Source organism: Ornithodoros turicata, chromosome 10 (assembly GCF_037126465.1).
Source record: "Ornithodoros turicata isolate Travis chromosome 10, ASM3712646v1, whole genome shotgun sequence".
In the NCBI taxonomy this organism is placed as follows: Eukaryota; Metazoa; Arthropoda; class Arachnida; order Ixodida; family Argasidae; genus Ornithodoros; species Ornithodoros turicata.
Genome location: NC_088210.1, coordinates 32084311 through 32099745, shown reverse-complemented (window position 1 = coordinate 32099745; position 15435 = coordinate 32084311). Strand labels below are relative to the sequence as shown.

At 44.7% G+C, this 15435-nt stretch overlaps 2 protein-coding genes across 6 annotated transcripts in view; one reads left to right on the top strand and one right to left on the bottom strand.

Annotated features, from left to right (window-relative positions):
* Positions 1 to 91: 91 nt before the first annotated feature.
* Positions 92 to 12172, bottom strand: LOC135369922 (WAP four-disulfide core domain protein 1-like). The gene is made up of 9 exons (XM_064603517.1): positions 11848 to 12172; positions 6310 to 6511; positions 4172 to 4237; positions 4069 to 4107; positions 3304 to 3450; positions 2319 to 2381; positions 1607 to 1691; positions 1486 to 1544; positions 92 to 630 (listed from the first exon to the last, which is right to left on the bottom strand). Exons 1-9 carry the CDS (start codon positions 11953 to 11955, stop codon positions 611 to 613), a joined length of 789 nt encoding a protein of 262 aa, XP_064459587.1. The 5' UTR covers positions 11956 to 12172; the 3' UTR covers positions 92 to 610.
* Positions 12173 to 13794: 1622 nt separating this feature from the next.
* LOC135369919 (eukaryotic translation initiation factor 4 gamma 3-like) overlaps positions 13795 to 15435 on the top strand; it is a 32482-nt gene continuing 30841 nt past the window's right edge. For 3 of the 5 annotated variants that reach the window (XM_064603513.1, XM_064603515.1, XM_064603514.1), the window contains exon 1: positions 13810 to 14096. In XM_064603513.1, coding sequence (XP_064459583.1) covers positions 14029 to 14096 — 68 coding nt within the window. In that variant the 5' untranslated portion in view covers positions 13810 to 14028. Of the gene's footprint in view, positions 14097 to 15435 lie in introns of all 5 variants that reach the window. The other 2 variants (XM_064603511.1, XM_064603512.1) reach the window with 2 other exon arrangements.

Here is a 15435-nt window from a genome sequence, read left to right as displayed (position 1 = left end):
GTTCCTCAACCAAGGGGTGAAACGTGCAGCGCCCCTTGCACAACTTGTACATTGCCATCAAGTTGTTTGGTACAAGTTGCTCAGGCACTCCTGACAGTGTAGTATTGCATTTATTGAAAAATGAGTGTGTGGTGGGTGTACAGCCGCTTTTAGACTTAGCCATAACGCATCATGAGGATGCCAACGGTGTGGAAGTGCAGGCCTCTGGGCTTGAGACTGCATTCAAGAGTGTGTCCAAGACAGGGGTTGAGTCGCACACAGCGGTTAACACACCTACGATCGGTCTCTGCTTTACGACCATGCTTTCCACCAGCTGACCTGAATGCTGCGCGACCTTGCCTCAAACCCAGTGGCCAACGCACTGCAGCACTGGTGTCTGTGCAGGCCACACGGTTACACGTTATGGTGATGTCTGTCCGCGGCTGCACATAATACTGTTAGTAAGAATGGCACTTTGTACAACACCGAAGATTCTAGCAGACGCAGGACTGACAAACAAAAGTGCTGCCGACTTCTTTCACGTGATCTTCCAATCTGGGACCCGCTTAGGTATACTCGTAGTAAGTACTTGATTCTCTCTGTACAGTCGTCAGGTTAATACCTGGAGCCGTCACGTTTGGCCTTGTTTATCTGGAAATACGAATACATAATTACGTTACATAATACATTATCTGGAATAATGAAATACATCATACCAGTGATGGCCAGTCGTTAACTACATGTAGTTAAACTACGAATTAAACTACCTTATTGTAGTTAAAAAGTAGTTATCAACTACTTGCAGAAATGTAGTGGCAACTACTAGTTAAACTACTATTTCGAGTAGTTAACTACAGTAGTTAGGTTACTGGGCAGGCGTCAACTACTTCCGACTTTTACCTTGAGCTACTTGTTTGATGAGAACGGAGGTGCAGAGCAATTGTGCCGTGCATGTGTACTAGATCTTCACTTTTATCGCTGCTTGTGATTCATTTTTAGGTGTCCAAGAACACTATAGACTGGCATCGGTGTTGATGAACAACGTTAAGTAGTTATAGATGTAGTTAAAATACATTGCAGTAGTTAAAGAAGTAGTTTTAACTACCTCCATTGCAAAGTAGTTAGTAGTTATAGTTAAACTACTGTAGAAGTAGTTAGTGGCCATCACTGCATAATACATTATCTGGAATAACGAAATGCATGTTTTGTTAAAGAAATGGGGGATAAGAATGTTATGCTTGGGACAGACACTTATTTTCGAAGAACATGGTTGGTGGAAACATGGAAATTACGCTTAGCATTGCTCGAACTTGTGCTTCATTCATGAAGTAGTTGATCAGCGTCTGTCATAAGTGCGCAATTTCATTTACAAAAACGTGCCCTCAAAAACCAGACATGATGGGTGTGGCGTGACATAATCAAATCAGTGTGACGTAGCAGCGACAGATGTCAGCATCACCCGTTCGCTGTTCAGATGCTAATTTCCTTGAGACGAAAGGTACTTACGTCGGCTGCGATGTTTGTGAGGGTTGATACTGCACTCCATTGAGCCTTGCTTACACATGCTGAAAAAACAAGTTGGTTTCGATCATTTTCCGTTTTCACTTTGAATAAGAACGTGTCATACCATTCTGTAACGTAAGACTTCTGCTTAAACTCCTTGATGCTGTTGTATTGATCCTTGCTCAGAACACAGCCACCAGGAAGGAATACTGCGAAGGCATGGAAACTTGGCGTGATGTATACGAGGTGTCGATATAGTTTCATGCTTTGATTTTATATTTTAGCAGCGTGTTCATGATCATGTAGTACTCACTGTCAGTTCTTTAGCAAAATCTTGTCGAGCCTGCAAACGGCCTGCCGTTCCTTTTTTTTTTTTTTTTTTTCAAGCAGGAATTCCACAAATTTTATCATCTCATACACAGCCAGGATGGCCTAAGACTAACTCCCATGGTACACTTACCCATAGGAAATCCTCTGTTTATAACATGATATAATTACGCTTGAACAACACAAGCAATTGGACAAATTTTTATTAGTTACACTACTTCGACTTTTTAAAAGTGTAACTGTAAACTACCGTGTTACTTCAATGTGGCAAATGTAGCTGAAACTAGTTACAATTAAAAAAGTAACTAACTTTGGTACTATTTTTGTAGGGTAACCATTACTGTAACTTCGTTAACTGCCAGTACGTATTTCCATAGGGACAGGGCAGCTGGACAGTAAAATTTAAGAAGGCTATCTAGCGGATACAGTTACCTTCCATCCCTACCTTTCTGATGAGAAAGATATGAGGACATAGGACAGATAATAATGGGAAAAATGATGTTCGTTACCAGCTTCACTTCCGCGGCTTTCCAGTTTTGATGTGTCCGTCACGTCATCAGCAGTGGTGAGTGCTGGAAAGGATTATATTTTTATTTTATATTTAGGATTATGTTTATTTCTATTCAGTACGTTTAATTTATTTTTAATGAGTGTTGTGACACACACCAGTCGGCCAAAGTTGTCGTTAAATTACAGTTACAGCAATTCAGGCGAAGCTCCATGGGGAAAATAAGAAGACACATACAAAAGTGTGGCACAATGGGTAAAAAGTACCTCATCTCTAGCACCGTGCCATTTCAAACACCCGTATCTCATTACTTTCCAACAGCTGCAGCGGTTCACTGTCCGAAAAAAAAGAAACGGAGCAGTGTACACAATTTCTAGCTAACATAGGTGTTGTAGGCAACTCCCTAAAGCGTTCGTTTTTACCGATAAATAGTCATAATGTGTTTATCCGATAGTTCGCCCCGTCCCAATACATCGTTATAACCAGAAATTTGCCATAATGCAATCGCAATAGCCGATGTTTGCAAAAACGAAACCGTAGTCTCCGATAATTTGGTGGTGACTGCGTTCATTTTTACGGATAAATTGTCAGTGTGATTGTTGAATCCGATAGTTCGCCCTCCCCAATACATCGTTATAACCGGACATTTGCCATAACGCAATCGTAATAGCCGATATTTGCAAAAATACAACCGTAGTTTCCGATAATTTGGTGGTGGCGGCGTTCGTTATCACCGATAATTTGTCAATGTGATTATTGTATCCAATAGTTCGCCCCAATACATCGTTATAACCGGGAAATTTGTTATGTAATCGTAGTAACCGATAATTCGTTATAGTGTAACCGCAATAGCCGACCAATTTGTTTAATTATGTTGCAACGAGTGATAGTTCGTTATAATTTGATCGTAGTAAGTGAAAATAGACTATGGGCTGACCGGAATATATGCGGCTAGTTGTCCACGTGTCACTTTGCTGCAGCCTTACCTGAACGTCGAAGATCCTTGACGCACTCTCCGAGAGAAGGTACACCCTTGAGAGGATCTCCCACAGTTCTTGTCAGACAGACCATGCCTTCTGGGCACTGCAGAGGCAAACCAGGACTGCGAACGGGCGCTGTGCTGCAGATGATCCCTGTTGACGAGGCTACACTGTTGACCTGCACGCCATCTTTTTAAAGTGGCTGTGGCACTTCGCCCCATGTTTTAGATATGAAAGGCGCTTACAAGCGTCGATGCGGACCTGCATCTCAAAGGGGGTAATGGACCCTTTTCACAACGCTTCTGTGCATGGTCTGTGACCCTGACGGCGCCGAAGAAGGTTCCCTACATATTTAATAGATGGCGCCAATATGGCGCCGGCTATGCTTTGGCGTGCGCCGGTCGTGTTTCGTGGGACAGCCGCTAGGGTACGACTCGAGTGTGAAAAAGGTCCATAGACATAGGCTACGGGAAGGATCACGTGCTTACTAGGGGGAACCAATAAAAATGGCCGATGCTCCTGTGACGTCAGAGCTCGGCGCGGAGGTTTGTTCCAGTGTGTTTGTAACTCGCAAACTACGACAGGTAGAAGGGTGATTCATTAGTGAGTTTGAGTATAAATTATAACGTACGCAAAGGCGACAGCGTACATTATACTCAAACTCACTATTTTCCTCGAACGCTCTTGCACATGCGTCCATAATGTAATCGAGTTATACATAAATACTATACCAGTGTCACAGCCACTTCAAACGTCTATTGAAACACGTACCTATACCGTCGGGCACTGAAGGGATGTTGTAAAACGGCCCTGCAGACACAGAACATATTTTGTTACGAAAAGCGCGTGTAATTGGTATTTAGAATTCCCCCACCTCGGTAATGTTCCGTGATGTGGCGTGATGTGTTCTGCCAAGACACTTCTTGCTCCCAGTCAATTACTGAAACATTCAGAGACAAAGAAATGGGGGGGTTGAAGGAACAACACGACCTCTGTCCCCTCACATCCGGAAAAAGTCGCACGACGGCTTTTTTCTTTTCGCGATCCACCATTGCTCGGGGGTCATGTCCTGTCAACGGCGGGTCACCCCTGACACACCCCTGATGCACCGCACCCGGGAGGAAGAAAATGGTGGCGGCGACCACAACTTACACCTGTTTTTTCCCCGAAATCCTATATTTTACTTCATTTATCTGTCCTGTTTGCCAGTCCAGTACACCACTACTTCCTGAGAGACACAGGACTTATGAACAGCATCTGAACAAGCATTAGTTTAATCAGGGTCAGGAACAAAATCACCAGTGCGTTTTTTTTTCTCTCCCATTTTCTTGTTCATTCTTTTGCTTTCCTCCATTTTTCTTTTCCTTTTTTCTCTTCCAGAAGAATAAAAAGTCGACCTGACTGACCTTCCCGCATGTATACTACCGCTCTTCCGTTTTCTTCGAATAAATGCGCTATCCGAAGTTTTCCGACAGACGTCCCGAAACGATGACGGCATTATCGGCCCCAGAAGGCGGCCCAGGACGCATATTAGCACCCCGTCGCTTGCCACTCCTATCCTTCCTACTGTTCTCTCTCCATCTGCGCACGTCCGTAAACCGCTTATAACCGCAGCTGTCTCGCGGTGCCAATAAAGTAATAGTACACTGACAAAAATGACATACTCTATTCACAGGCTGAGATGAAAAAGCCACCAGCCCTCTCCCTATAGATGAAACCACATGTCTGGTTCTCCCATATCTTGTCTTGATTTCTTTTTTCTAGATATATATGTTCCGACCATCAATCAACCCCTCATCGTCTTCCGGTCTCACGGAGGGCGAGGAACAATGGTTTCATCACCCCTGCCTGCTCGGCCCCTGTAACGCCCCCACGTGGAGGCTTCACGATGTGCCACTCACTCGCTCTAACAAGCAATTTGTGCTCATTGAGTCTCGTTGAGAGACATGGGGTGGAAATCTCGCTTTCGCCCTACTGACAGATAAGAGGTCTTTATCGGGGGCTAGGGTTGTGTCTCTCTCGTTCTGGTACGAGTTTGTTCACTTGTTCTTTAGGCTGCGGTTCTTCCTGTCATCGATGTGGGTAAATCTTCTAATACCCCTGACACACGGGCACATTCAGGACCTCTTTATCTCAAGGCCTTTTGGAAATTCCACAATTGAGATGGAAAACATTCACGCAGCACTGTTTCGCGCTCTCTGCGGCATCGAACTTTTTGCCCTATCTAATAAAACAGTTGAGATAAAAGGCCCTAAATGTACCCGTCTGACAACGGTATAAGTACTTAAAAAATGTAACCAATTACGCTTGGGTTATATAACAACAAAAATTACCGTATACTCTTAAATAGCAGGGTGTACATATATTGTCGTTGAAATACGTCAAACACAAACAAAAACTGCCGGGCAGTCACCTTCCATCACATATTATCGCAAATTGGTAGATAAAAAGTGAAATGAACCAGATAATTGACCTACTATACACAGGGAGCCAAAACCTTTATTTGAACTCCTATGAATAAATGAGGATTTTTTTTTTCTACATCTTCGCCTGCAAGGAAGCTATCCTTTCAATTTGCTACAAATTTTTGGGACCGATTTTCTCTTCACCTTAGCTGTTTAGTTTGGAACTCGCACTTCGTACTAATAACAGAGTAATTCCACATTTTAAAAAAAAGGCATATTAGTATTGAAACCGCAACCCAACGTAATGTACTATCACCCACAATCCCTTCAGATTGGGAGAAGAAGAAAAAAAAATCAAGTAAGTCAAGTAAATCAACCAGTAAGTCTAAGGTACACCACTGTTATATGAATTCTCATCAAAAACGATAGCTTGATTGGAAAATTTACTGCCAGGGCAAGGGACAATGGGTAAAGACGAAGTCATTTTTTCAAATTCTTTTTCTTCATTCACTTTTTTTTTTTTTTTTTCAAATGTCTTCGTGGGTGATGTACCTGGACATATTGTATAAAGGCTTTTATGCTTCAGACTACGGTACATGTCGCCTACCGGCTGGAGGCGTGACCCTTGCCAGGCAGGTGAACACGCATCCGTTGAAGCAGCACAGATGGCTGACTCTTTGGCAATCCGAGTGTCGAGCACACTGACGAGCACGACACTTGCTCTGAGGCACAGGCACTTTTGGCGCTGGACATGCTGCGGTCGAAGGATTCACCGCCAGGAGATCCGCCATCATTCGTGTCAGCTCCCTCTTGAAGAGAGAGAGAGAGAAAGAAATATTGTCAATAATCACGTTATCATTTCCGCGACAAACTATAACTGACGAAACGAATGATGACGTCAGAGAAGTCATCGCTACTATTGGTGTTCCGGAGGACGTGACTTCAGCAGCAGAACCGCAGAACGGCGCGCAGTGACATTGCAGACGACAGCTTTGTCGTCTGCGAAGTAAGCGGAAGCATTTTCTTTGTTTACCTCTGGACACTATAGGTGGCATTGTTTAATACATCGTTTTTTTTTTGTATGTACGTTTATTTTACACCGCGATGAGGGCACCACACACGCATTACAGAGAAAAGGTAATACTATGTCTCGTCTACAGGCAGTCCCGACCTTTGTTGCAGTGTCGGTATCCTGTATCCGATGGCGCAACGCGACAGAAATGTACACACAGGATATCCGGAAAGGCATAACCATGCAACTACGAACGTCGGTGTCTTCCGATAAGGAAAACGTGAGACACGTAGTGTATTTGCTGTATAACAAAAATAACGCATAATCCACTCCGGCATTTTCAGCTGCGTCTGCTTCACGTTAACTGCGCGACCACACACAACGCTGCCTATATCGCAGCAAGCACAAGACAGTTCAACCAGTGTAATCGCGGGAGCGCGAAATAAACAGCCCAACACCAAGGAATATTCTTATACATGGGTTGAGATGCTAATTTGTTCTGTTTCGGTTTCGCACTTCTGCAACGATATCGTCTGCAAAAGAAAGAAAATGCGTGATATAGAGCCTCCTAGCGTCTCTTAGGTGCGTGCGTATTTACCTACCAGAATACTATAACCCCGACAAGGGTGGTTAGGAAGCAAGGGATCTCGTGACACTTATGCATTTTGAAAACTCGGCCGTATTCTTAAACGGTCCTTGTCCTTGACTCGGCATCCCGCCTCGACTCCAGGCAAGCGCTCCTCCACTTGAGAACAGGCACCGGCGCAGCCTCGTAGCTCGTAGTGTTCGAGGAAAGCGTGGACAATATATCCTCCGTTCGGGCGCGTGAGGAGTTTCGAGTCGAGGTCCATTTTTGAAGCACAAAACCGGACTCCAGGTTCAGCTCGAGTGGAGGGTCGAGCCGAGGATCGTTCAAGAATACGGCCCCCCACAAGGTGTGTTGTCCTTTTTTTCGTGTCCCTATAGTCGCGGGGTTTTCAATGTGTTTCAATATATGATGCCCTACTGTGTCCATTAGTCCGGGGCGTGCCAACGCCACCTAGAGTAAACAAACGATGTTAATCATAGCCCGCCAATCACGACCGTAGCTATGGATTGCAGACGAGCCACAGAAAGTCTGCGTTTGAAATCCTCTGCGACGATTGGCCGAATCAGACGGTGTCGGGGGATGTCGTCTGCGATTTCAAGCTCGGCCTTTCTGTGGCCACAAAGTAGCTGTTCATGCGGCGTTTCGTGTTGTAACGAAAGCGGAATGTGCTCAAGGAAGTAGCTCTCATTCAGGGCTTCGGCGAAGACAGAAATTGTGCAGTTGTTACGAGAGTTTATGTATCTTTATTGTTGTACTCCCACATACCCATCGAGACACGCTTCTGGGTCAGGTCGAAGGGAAAAGAGACCGTTACGCAAACCGAGCTCGGCTAGCTGCCCCAGTGTTTGCGGCTATTTTCGTACGCTCTTCTTAGTGGGCAGATATTTATTTTACTTTTTTTCTTCATTTTTTCTTTCCCTGTCGATCACTTTGAGAATTTCGAGGTTAGCAGTAGGTCCTTGGTCGTTTTGGCAGGAGGAAATGACAACTTTCAAATTGACGGCGCTGTCATGCTTCTGACAAACGCGAGACTATAACCCGTTCACGTTGAAATATGAGAAAGGTAAAAGTAGTCCCGTAGTAATAAATAAAAACTCTAAGGATTTACACCAAGGACAGTTCAAAATAATTTCAGAATGTTTCCCGCTTTATACGTTGCTCTTTCTCTTTTTATGGAACCGTCCCATTCACTGAGAACATTTCATACGTCTCCGTGACTCCGTAGTCTCCGTCACACACACCGGTCTTACAGCGTCAGGCTTGGCGTTCCATGGCCGTCAACTCTTTCCATGATGGCACGGCAGACAGGACGCAAGAAGCCGAGAAAACAATACACAAACGTTGCTCTCTCAATAATTAACGTGCCTAATGTTTTTTCTCGAATGCAGTTTCGATGCAGGTGCCATCTCTCCATACCTAACGACACGAAGCAGGATCAGCGTATGTACGTTTATGCCACATCTGAAGGTTATAAAGCAAATTATTGTTGACAGTCAGAGAGGTCGTCTATTCTATCACGGCAGTAATGAAAATACTAAGATAAAATAGCTATTATGCGCCACAGTGTAGACGAACTGCGATGAGAGCCTTTGTAGAATGTCAGTTATTGCAGAAGTAACAAACACGAGAAACGGCTTTCATTAGTCTTTCTTTTTTTCTTTTCTTTTTTCTTCTTCACCCGCGAGGGCCAGCGAAAGGAAAAACAGACAAATCTGGCTAGCATTCGTCATTAGAATGCTACCGGAACGCTCAAGAAAGATGTTACGAGTAATACCTGCCAGACGAAATATTAACAAGCAGCATTCTTGTTTCATCGTTTTCTTGTGATTGTTTTCGATACGCCGTAATTACTACTTCGCGAAGGCATCGCTTTCCAGACGATCATCTGCAGAAATCGCATGCACGAACGGTACTCTGTGCGCTTCTGCTTCACAAGGCGTAGCAGACGATCGTCTGCCGAAATCGTCTGCACGAATGGTACTCCGTGCTTCTGCTATGGTCATGTTTCTGCTTCTGCGTCTGTGCAGACAATCGTCTGCTGGTGTATTCCGTCCACGTCGCGTGATGCACGTGAGATATTTATGCAAAACTGCACTAAAGAAAAAAAATACGAAAGAAAAAGACAGACATCTACAACTGGAGAGTGCGTACAAGAATTAGAGACGCGTTAATAAATAACGCAAAAAAAAAAGGGGTCACGGTGAACGAGTGCTTTTTTTTTTATTTGCTCTTCTGGGCTTTGTTAGTTTTTTCTTTTTTTTTTTCTTGACTGCTTGCGGGTTCAGTGGGAATAAAGTATCGTTTGACTTCATTGCGCAAGAAGCAAGCACACTTAGGTCCTTAGCACCCTGGCGAGAAGAAATCATTATTCTTAGTTACGTGAACGATGTGGGTTGTGCAGGATGTCGTGGGTTGAGAGTTACGTGAAGAGATAACGAAATAATGAATGGGTGCAATTAATTACGAGGCACAAGGATTGTAAAATGCCAAGAGCGAGAGGAGGATAAGGAAGCTGACGGGGCAGAGGCGCGAAAAGGCTTACCGAGCGCGTTTGAAACAAGTTTCAAGAGGCGCTAATGCGGGGATTAAAGAGGAAAAGAAAAAGTTTTCAAAAAAGCTCCAAGGCGTTGTAGTGTACCCGCCTCGTGCGTCATATAGTCTCGTCTGTTGCAGATTCAACGCTCCCGAAAGGAGGATGTATAATCAAGCCAGACTCATTTGTAACACAACGTATAACGTTGTGAACTTTCCTCAGAGGCCAATGCTACAAAGTCCTAGGGTAATCGATCACTTGGAGGGAGGAATGCCACTTGCATTTAGCCGCCTACGAAGCCAAGACGGCTCACAATATGGACAGAAAGATACACATTTCTGCTAGTCTGTTTGTTTATAGGAAGCGGCCTCCTTCAGCAATTGCAGACGGCAAGATTGGTCTTCACAAGTTGCTAACCATAGAAATAGCTCGTCGGCAGTTCGAAATGTTATTGAAGTTAAGGTTCACTATGTTTATGGCATGTCTGCCTCCCTGGCAGTGTGTTATTAATATTCTTGGTCGTCCCTGAATACATGTGCTCGACGGGAATGTTGAGGTACGTGACAAGACGTTAATCTTGGAACGAACTTGCTGTTCTGTAGATCACGCGCAATTATTGCATGTATAGTGCTTTCAATTGCTTGGTCGTTGTTGAGGCCCAAATGTCGTGTTTGTCTTAATTGTTCGTTCAACCTCTGCAACTTACGTCATTGCATATAACTGTGCAACTCTGCAAGACGAAAGGTCAATAGCCCCTACAAGCACGATAAATTCGAAAGCCATCTGAAATACGCGCAGCCGCTGCGCTCGGAATTTTTCGTAATAGCAGACGACAATAGCAGACGACAACAAAATGACGTGGTTGAGACAGCTCAAATACTTTTACTTACAAACTTCATCAGAAAAAGACAAACAAGATGAAAACAGAAAAACCTTACCAATGTTTGGAACATCTAAAACGATTTTACGCATATTGACCAGAGCTTCCCGCTGTCGTCTGCTACGCGATTTCTGTTAAAATAAACAGCAATTTCGCTCAGGACACCCAATCACTTTTAAATTTACCATGATTCCACACGCAATTTTGACGTTCGTTCTGCACAAAATTGTTGGTTGTGTATCGAGCTATGAGCCATTCCAGCACACGGTCTATCGAAAATACCCGGTACTATGGTGGTACAGAATATTTTGTTCATTACGGGCTTAACGTGTTCTTTCCTTGTTTTTTCTGAGTCAGACGCGAGCCGCTGACATGGGAGGCTAGACTCCATCCATTCCGAAGTGATTTTTAGACCAGAAGGCGTGTTCCAAGTTGGCGGGCGAGAGTTCGTTACCCTTGCGTTGGGGAAGGGGGGTTTGAATCCGTCTGCGAACCGCGAGCGCACTTTCGTCGTCTGCTCCGTGAAGTGCGACTTGCTGCCTGCTCTGCTCTGACGTCCACGAACCTTTAAAATGCGTCCGTGGTACACCGCAACGCTACGAGTTAATTTACGATACGTAATACCCTTCATCAAAAAGGAAAACGAAGATGACAGCATGTTCCAGTCGCTGTTCTTCCTCTGTAATTTGCAGTCCATCAAGGTCGCCGTGCAGAAATTCCGCGAAAAATTTGGCGCCGACGAACGTGTGGCCGTTTCCCCAGCTATTTCACATCTCGGTTAATATGCGGGAGGGAGACACGAAAAAAGAAAAAGAAAGAAGAGTGAAGAGGATATATAAAAGAAACCACACGCCCGAAAAGGTGCTCTTCACCGCACGACCGGCGGACACGCTAACGTGCAATAATTACAAAGCAGACGACAATTCGCGCGCGGTTAGTCTACGGGAGTTTTGTGAGGACGTAGCATGGAAGAAATTTGGAGAATACATGTATCAGAATTCAACGAAATAAATCATGTAACGAAATTTGCAAGTACACCTAATTTTACACACACACAAAAAAGAAAAACAATAAATACAATGTTCAGCTATCATTAGTTAACATACATGTTTGACGGGAAAGCGCGCTTACTTGAGTAAGTGGCCTGAGATCCTTGTCATGGGTGGTGAACGCACACAACGACGTTTCACAAAAAATTATTACCAGGAAAGCACTGTGCCAGACGATTCGGAAAAGCATGCCGAACGTTTGCCTTCTCTGCTTTTGATTCACTCCTTTCTGGTGGCGGCAAAGTTTAGCAGCTTCAAAAGGCGGTACGAAAGCTCTGGAGAGCAACGGTAGTGCCACCTGGCATCAGACGCCCAAACAAGTGGTAAGGGTGGCGGTAGCGGACGACGCTAGTAGGCGCCTTGGGTCGTGCTGCAAACAAGGAATTTTGGGGCTTCGTAGAAAACGCCCACGAGACTCAACCCATACGAAGAAGAAGAAGAAGAATGACTGCTCGAACGGCGCGGAGTGATTGACATTGTGTGTGTCAAGCCTGTGCTTGGAGTTCCTGCATTACGCTGATGACAAAGGGCAATGGCCAGGGTGCTAATCCAGGGTTGTTCTGATGGGGGGGGGGGGGGGGGGGGACACACCTATAACGCCAATTGAAACTCTATGGAACGACAGAAGTAGAGGGGTGCCATGATGTCAGGACATCAGGATCCCCCCCCCCCCCCCTAGATCCGTCCATTGCAACGGCTCCCTACGCGTAGCTTATATAGTGACTGTAGCTATCCCCTATAAGTTTCCACCCAAAGACATTGAAGACCACGGGCATGCAATTACACACCAATGAATTAAACAAAATTACGCCAAACAAATCCCATTCATAGATATGTGTAGGAATATTGATCCCATTGAACACATATTTTTTAGGGTTACTTTCGTACACGCACGCAACATATGCGTGCGCATCTATAGAAGTATTTAAAATAAAAATAATGTACGAAATGTTCGTGTGCTTATTTTTTGTTACAGGCAAGAACATGTAATGTCGAAGAAAGTGGAGAATTGTGAGATGGTGGTGGTGGAAGGGCTCGCCGTTATCGGTCTCACAGATTGTGAGAACAACGGCATGTAATGAAGACGTTTCCAATAGCAGACGACAGCAGCGACGGCACCGCCACCTGTTTTCCTGTTGGTTTCGGTTTCGTATTGCACGAAAACTTTCGTCGTTTTACGGCAGTTATACTTAAGAAAACCAACAAAAACTTCAAATTACTGCATAATTAAAACGTTAAGACTTAACTAGAGTTTGCTGCTTATATTTACCCAGACGAGCACGAATTAGCAGACCCAAATCCCAAATAATGTCAACGCAGATGGACATATTTGTGTGAAGTCTAATGTTGAGCGAAGCCTGGTCGAACAGCTCTTAAAAATAAACCAGACGACACCATACGAAGCAACGCCGAGATGACACAGAAAATATCGCAAAGTTTTTGCTGTTCAAAATGCGCATAAAGCTGTTTGTGTCCTAAACCGAGATGACGAAAGAATGCGTTTATTTATTTATTTTTTCTTGTATCAAATTTGTGACGTATCGCTGAGCCACTGAGCTGTGCAAGAAATGAAACCCCAGTTGCCCCAGTCACATATCGGGTGCCTATCGCACGCAGGTATAAGATGTTTTTGCTCCGGACCGCGACGGGCCATGTGACTGGCGCGTGTCGTGTTTCCTCGAGGCGTCTCTGACGGGAACGAAGTACATAACCCAAGGCTGTTGTTTTCGTTTTTGTTTGGGTCATTCGTTTATGGTGCTGCTGAGAACAGCAGCAAGATATATAACTCTCCGGCTTCTGGACACCCACGATTTCTGCTCCAGGGAACGTGGTCGCATTTGAAAGCTCTGGGTTCTTTCCTACGAAAGCAGTGGCAAAGCTGCATTCATTTTAGATACGTACCCTCATACTTCCGATCCACACTACTGTTTTAGTCTAAATAATTCGCCAGTTGGACATGCCCGCTTGCAGTGCACGCATCTCCCGATCGCTACCGGAAGTTGTACGGCAGACAGGAAGTCGCAAATACGTCGTCTTGCGGTACTACCGCGAAAGTCAGCCATATTGTCTACTTGACGTAAAATCTTTAACAATCTTACTGTTTGAATAACGAATACATGCGTTTTGGTGCGTAATGTTGAACCTTTGATGCCGGCTTTATTGTATAGAGTAGTTATTTCTTTGGTGTGTAGTGTACTGAGACCCGTATGCGGGATCGCTCAAGACCTATGAGGACTCCAATACATTCGGCTACCGCTTTGCAATGAGCCAGAAGAGTAAATACACTGGGGTCTCACAAAACATACAGCAACAGGCCAGAGGACCGCACAGGTATCCTTTTGCGGATTATCGTCGATGACATCAGACTATCTGGAGTACTATCCCAGGTTTGGTTTTTAACCCTAATTCTAGTATTTCCCTGTTGTGGCTTTTTTTTTCGCTCACCCTACAGTCTAGGCCTAGCTGCTCCTTCGAGGCTTTGCACTCTCACATATCTGTTTTAAACAGATTTGAACTGAGTTACCTCCAGTTCTGACCCGACAGAGTTGTCTCGCGATATTCCAGTCGTGCTATGAGGTGGACGTCTGCAAATAATCCGTGGACATCGCAAGCTTAACAGCTGTCCACATAGATCGGGTTGGATATTTGCGTGCCATTTTATAGTGATTTGTAACTGCGGAAGGAAGGTACGACTTTATAACATCATTTTGCGAAAGAGTAGCAGGACTGCTCGCCTGTGTGTGAAACGCCACACACTTAGCAGATGGGTAGCAGATTTCGGAGGTACGACATTGTTGCTTTAGTGCGTGTACCTTCATAACAAGTAACTAATGTCACAGGAATGCAACCCGATCCAGTGAGTTTGTGAATACGACCCATCGTAATCAGAACGACGATATCTTGGGGAAAGATATTCTGCATCCTTTGTGCATCTCGGCCTTGGCTACTCTGAGATATGATTCCAAGACCATGCAATCCGTGGTCCTCCCAAGTAGCCGGACGTTCCCGTTCTTGAAAACTTGTGTTGTCGAGGTGTTCCACGTACACAGTCGTTGAACAAGGTTCATTTATGAACCATATTGTTCAACTGTGTATCCTCCAATGCACGTGCGTACTGTGTAACCATTTTGTGTTGAAGATTGTGACATGTTAGGAGTGTTGGTAATGATATGCACCTTTTTTTTGGTCCCAAGCACCAGTAGTTCACTGCAGTTCAGTAGAGATCTGCCGAAGGCTTTGCAATATGCATGTTCCGTAGTAGCAGCAGCAGCATAGTCTTTCTGCTCGAGACATATTTAGTGGTTCAGATAATCCTTTGATGGCTTTGAGTTGACGTTGGCTTCCTTACGTTACGTTCATGTGACCATCCAACTTGCGACTCCTATTGTGTGTCGTCTGACTGATGTGTGAGTGACGTCGAAGGGCTAGACAGCGTAGAGGAACACTTTCGACTGTGCCGGCAAATTGTAGTGGAGGCTTATGTTATTCGAAACACAGCGGGATCACATCTAATACCTTCAAAAGGTAGATCGTGCAATTCTGCACCCATTCAGTACATAGGTTGACTGCGATACAGTTCTTATATGAAGAAACTGAAGCTATAAGGACAGTGAACAAGACACGGGTAAACGGGACCGGCTGCTCCGTGTCTTGTACTTACTGCTTACGT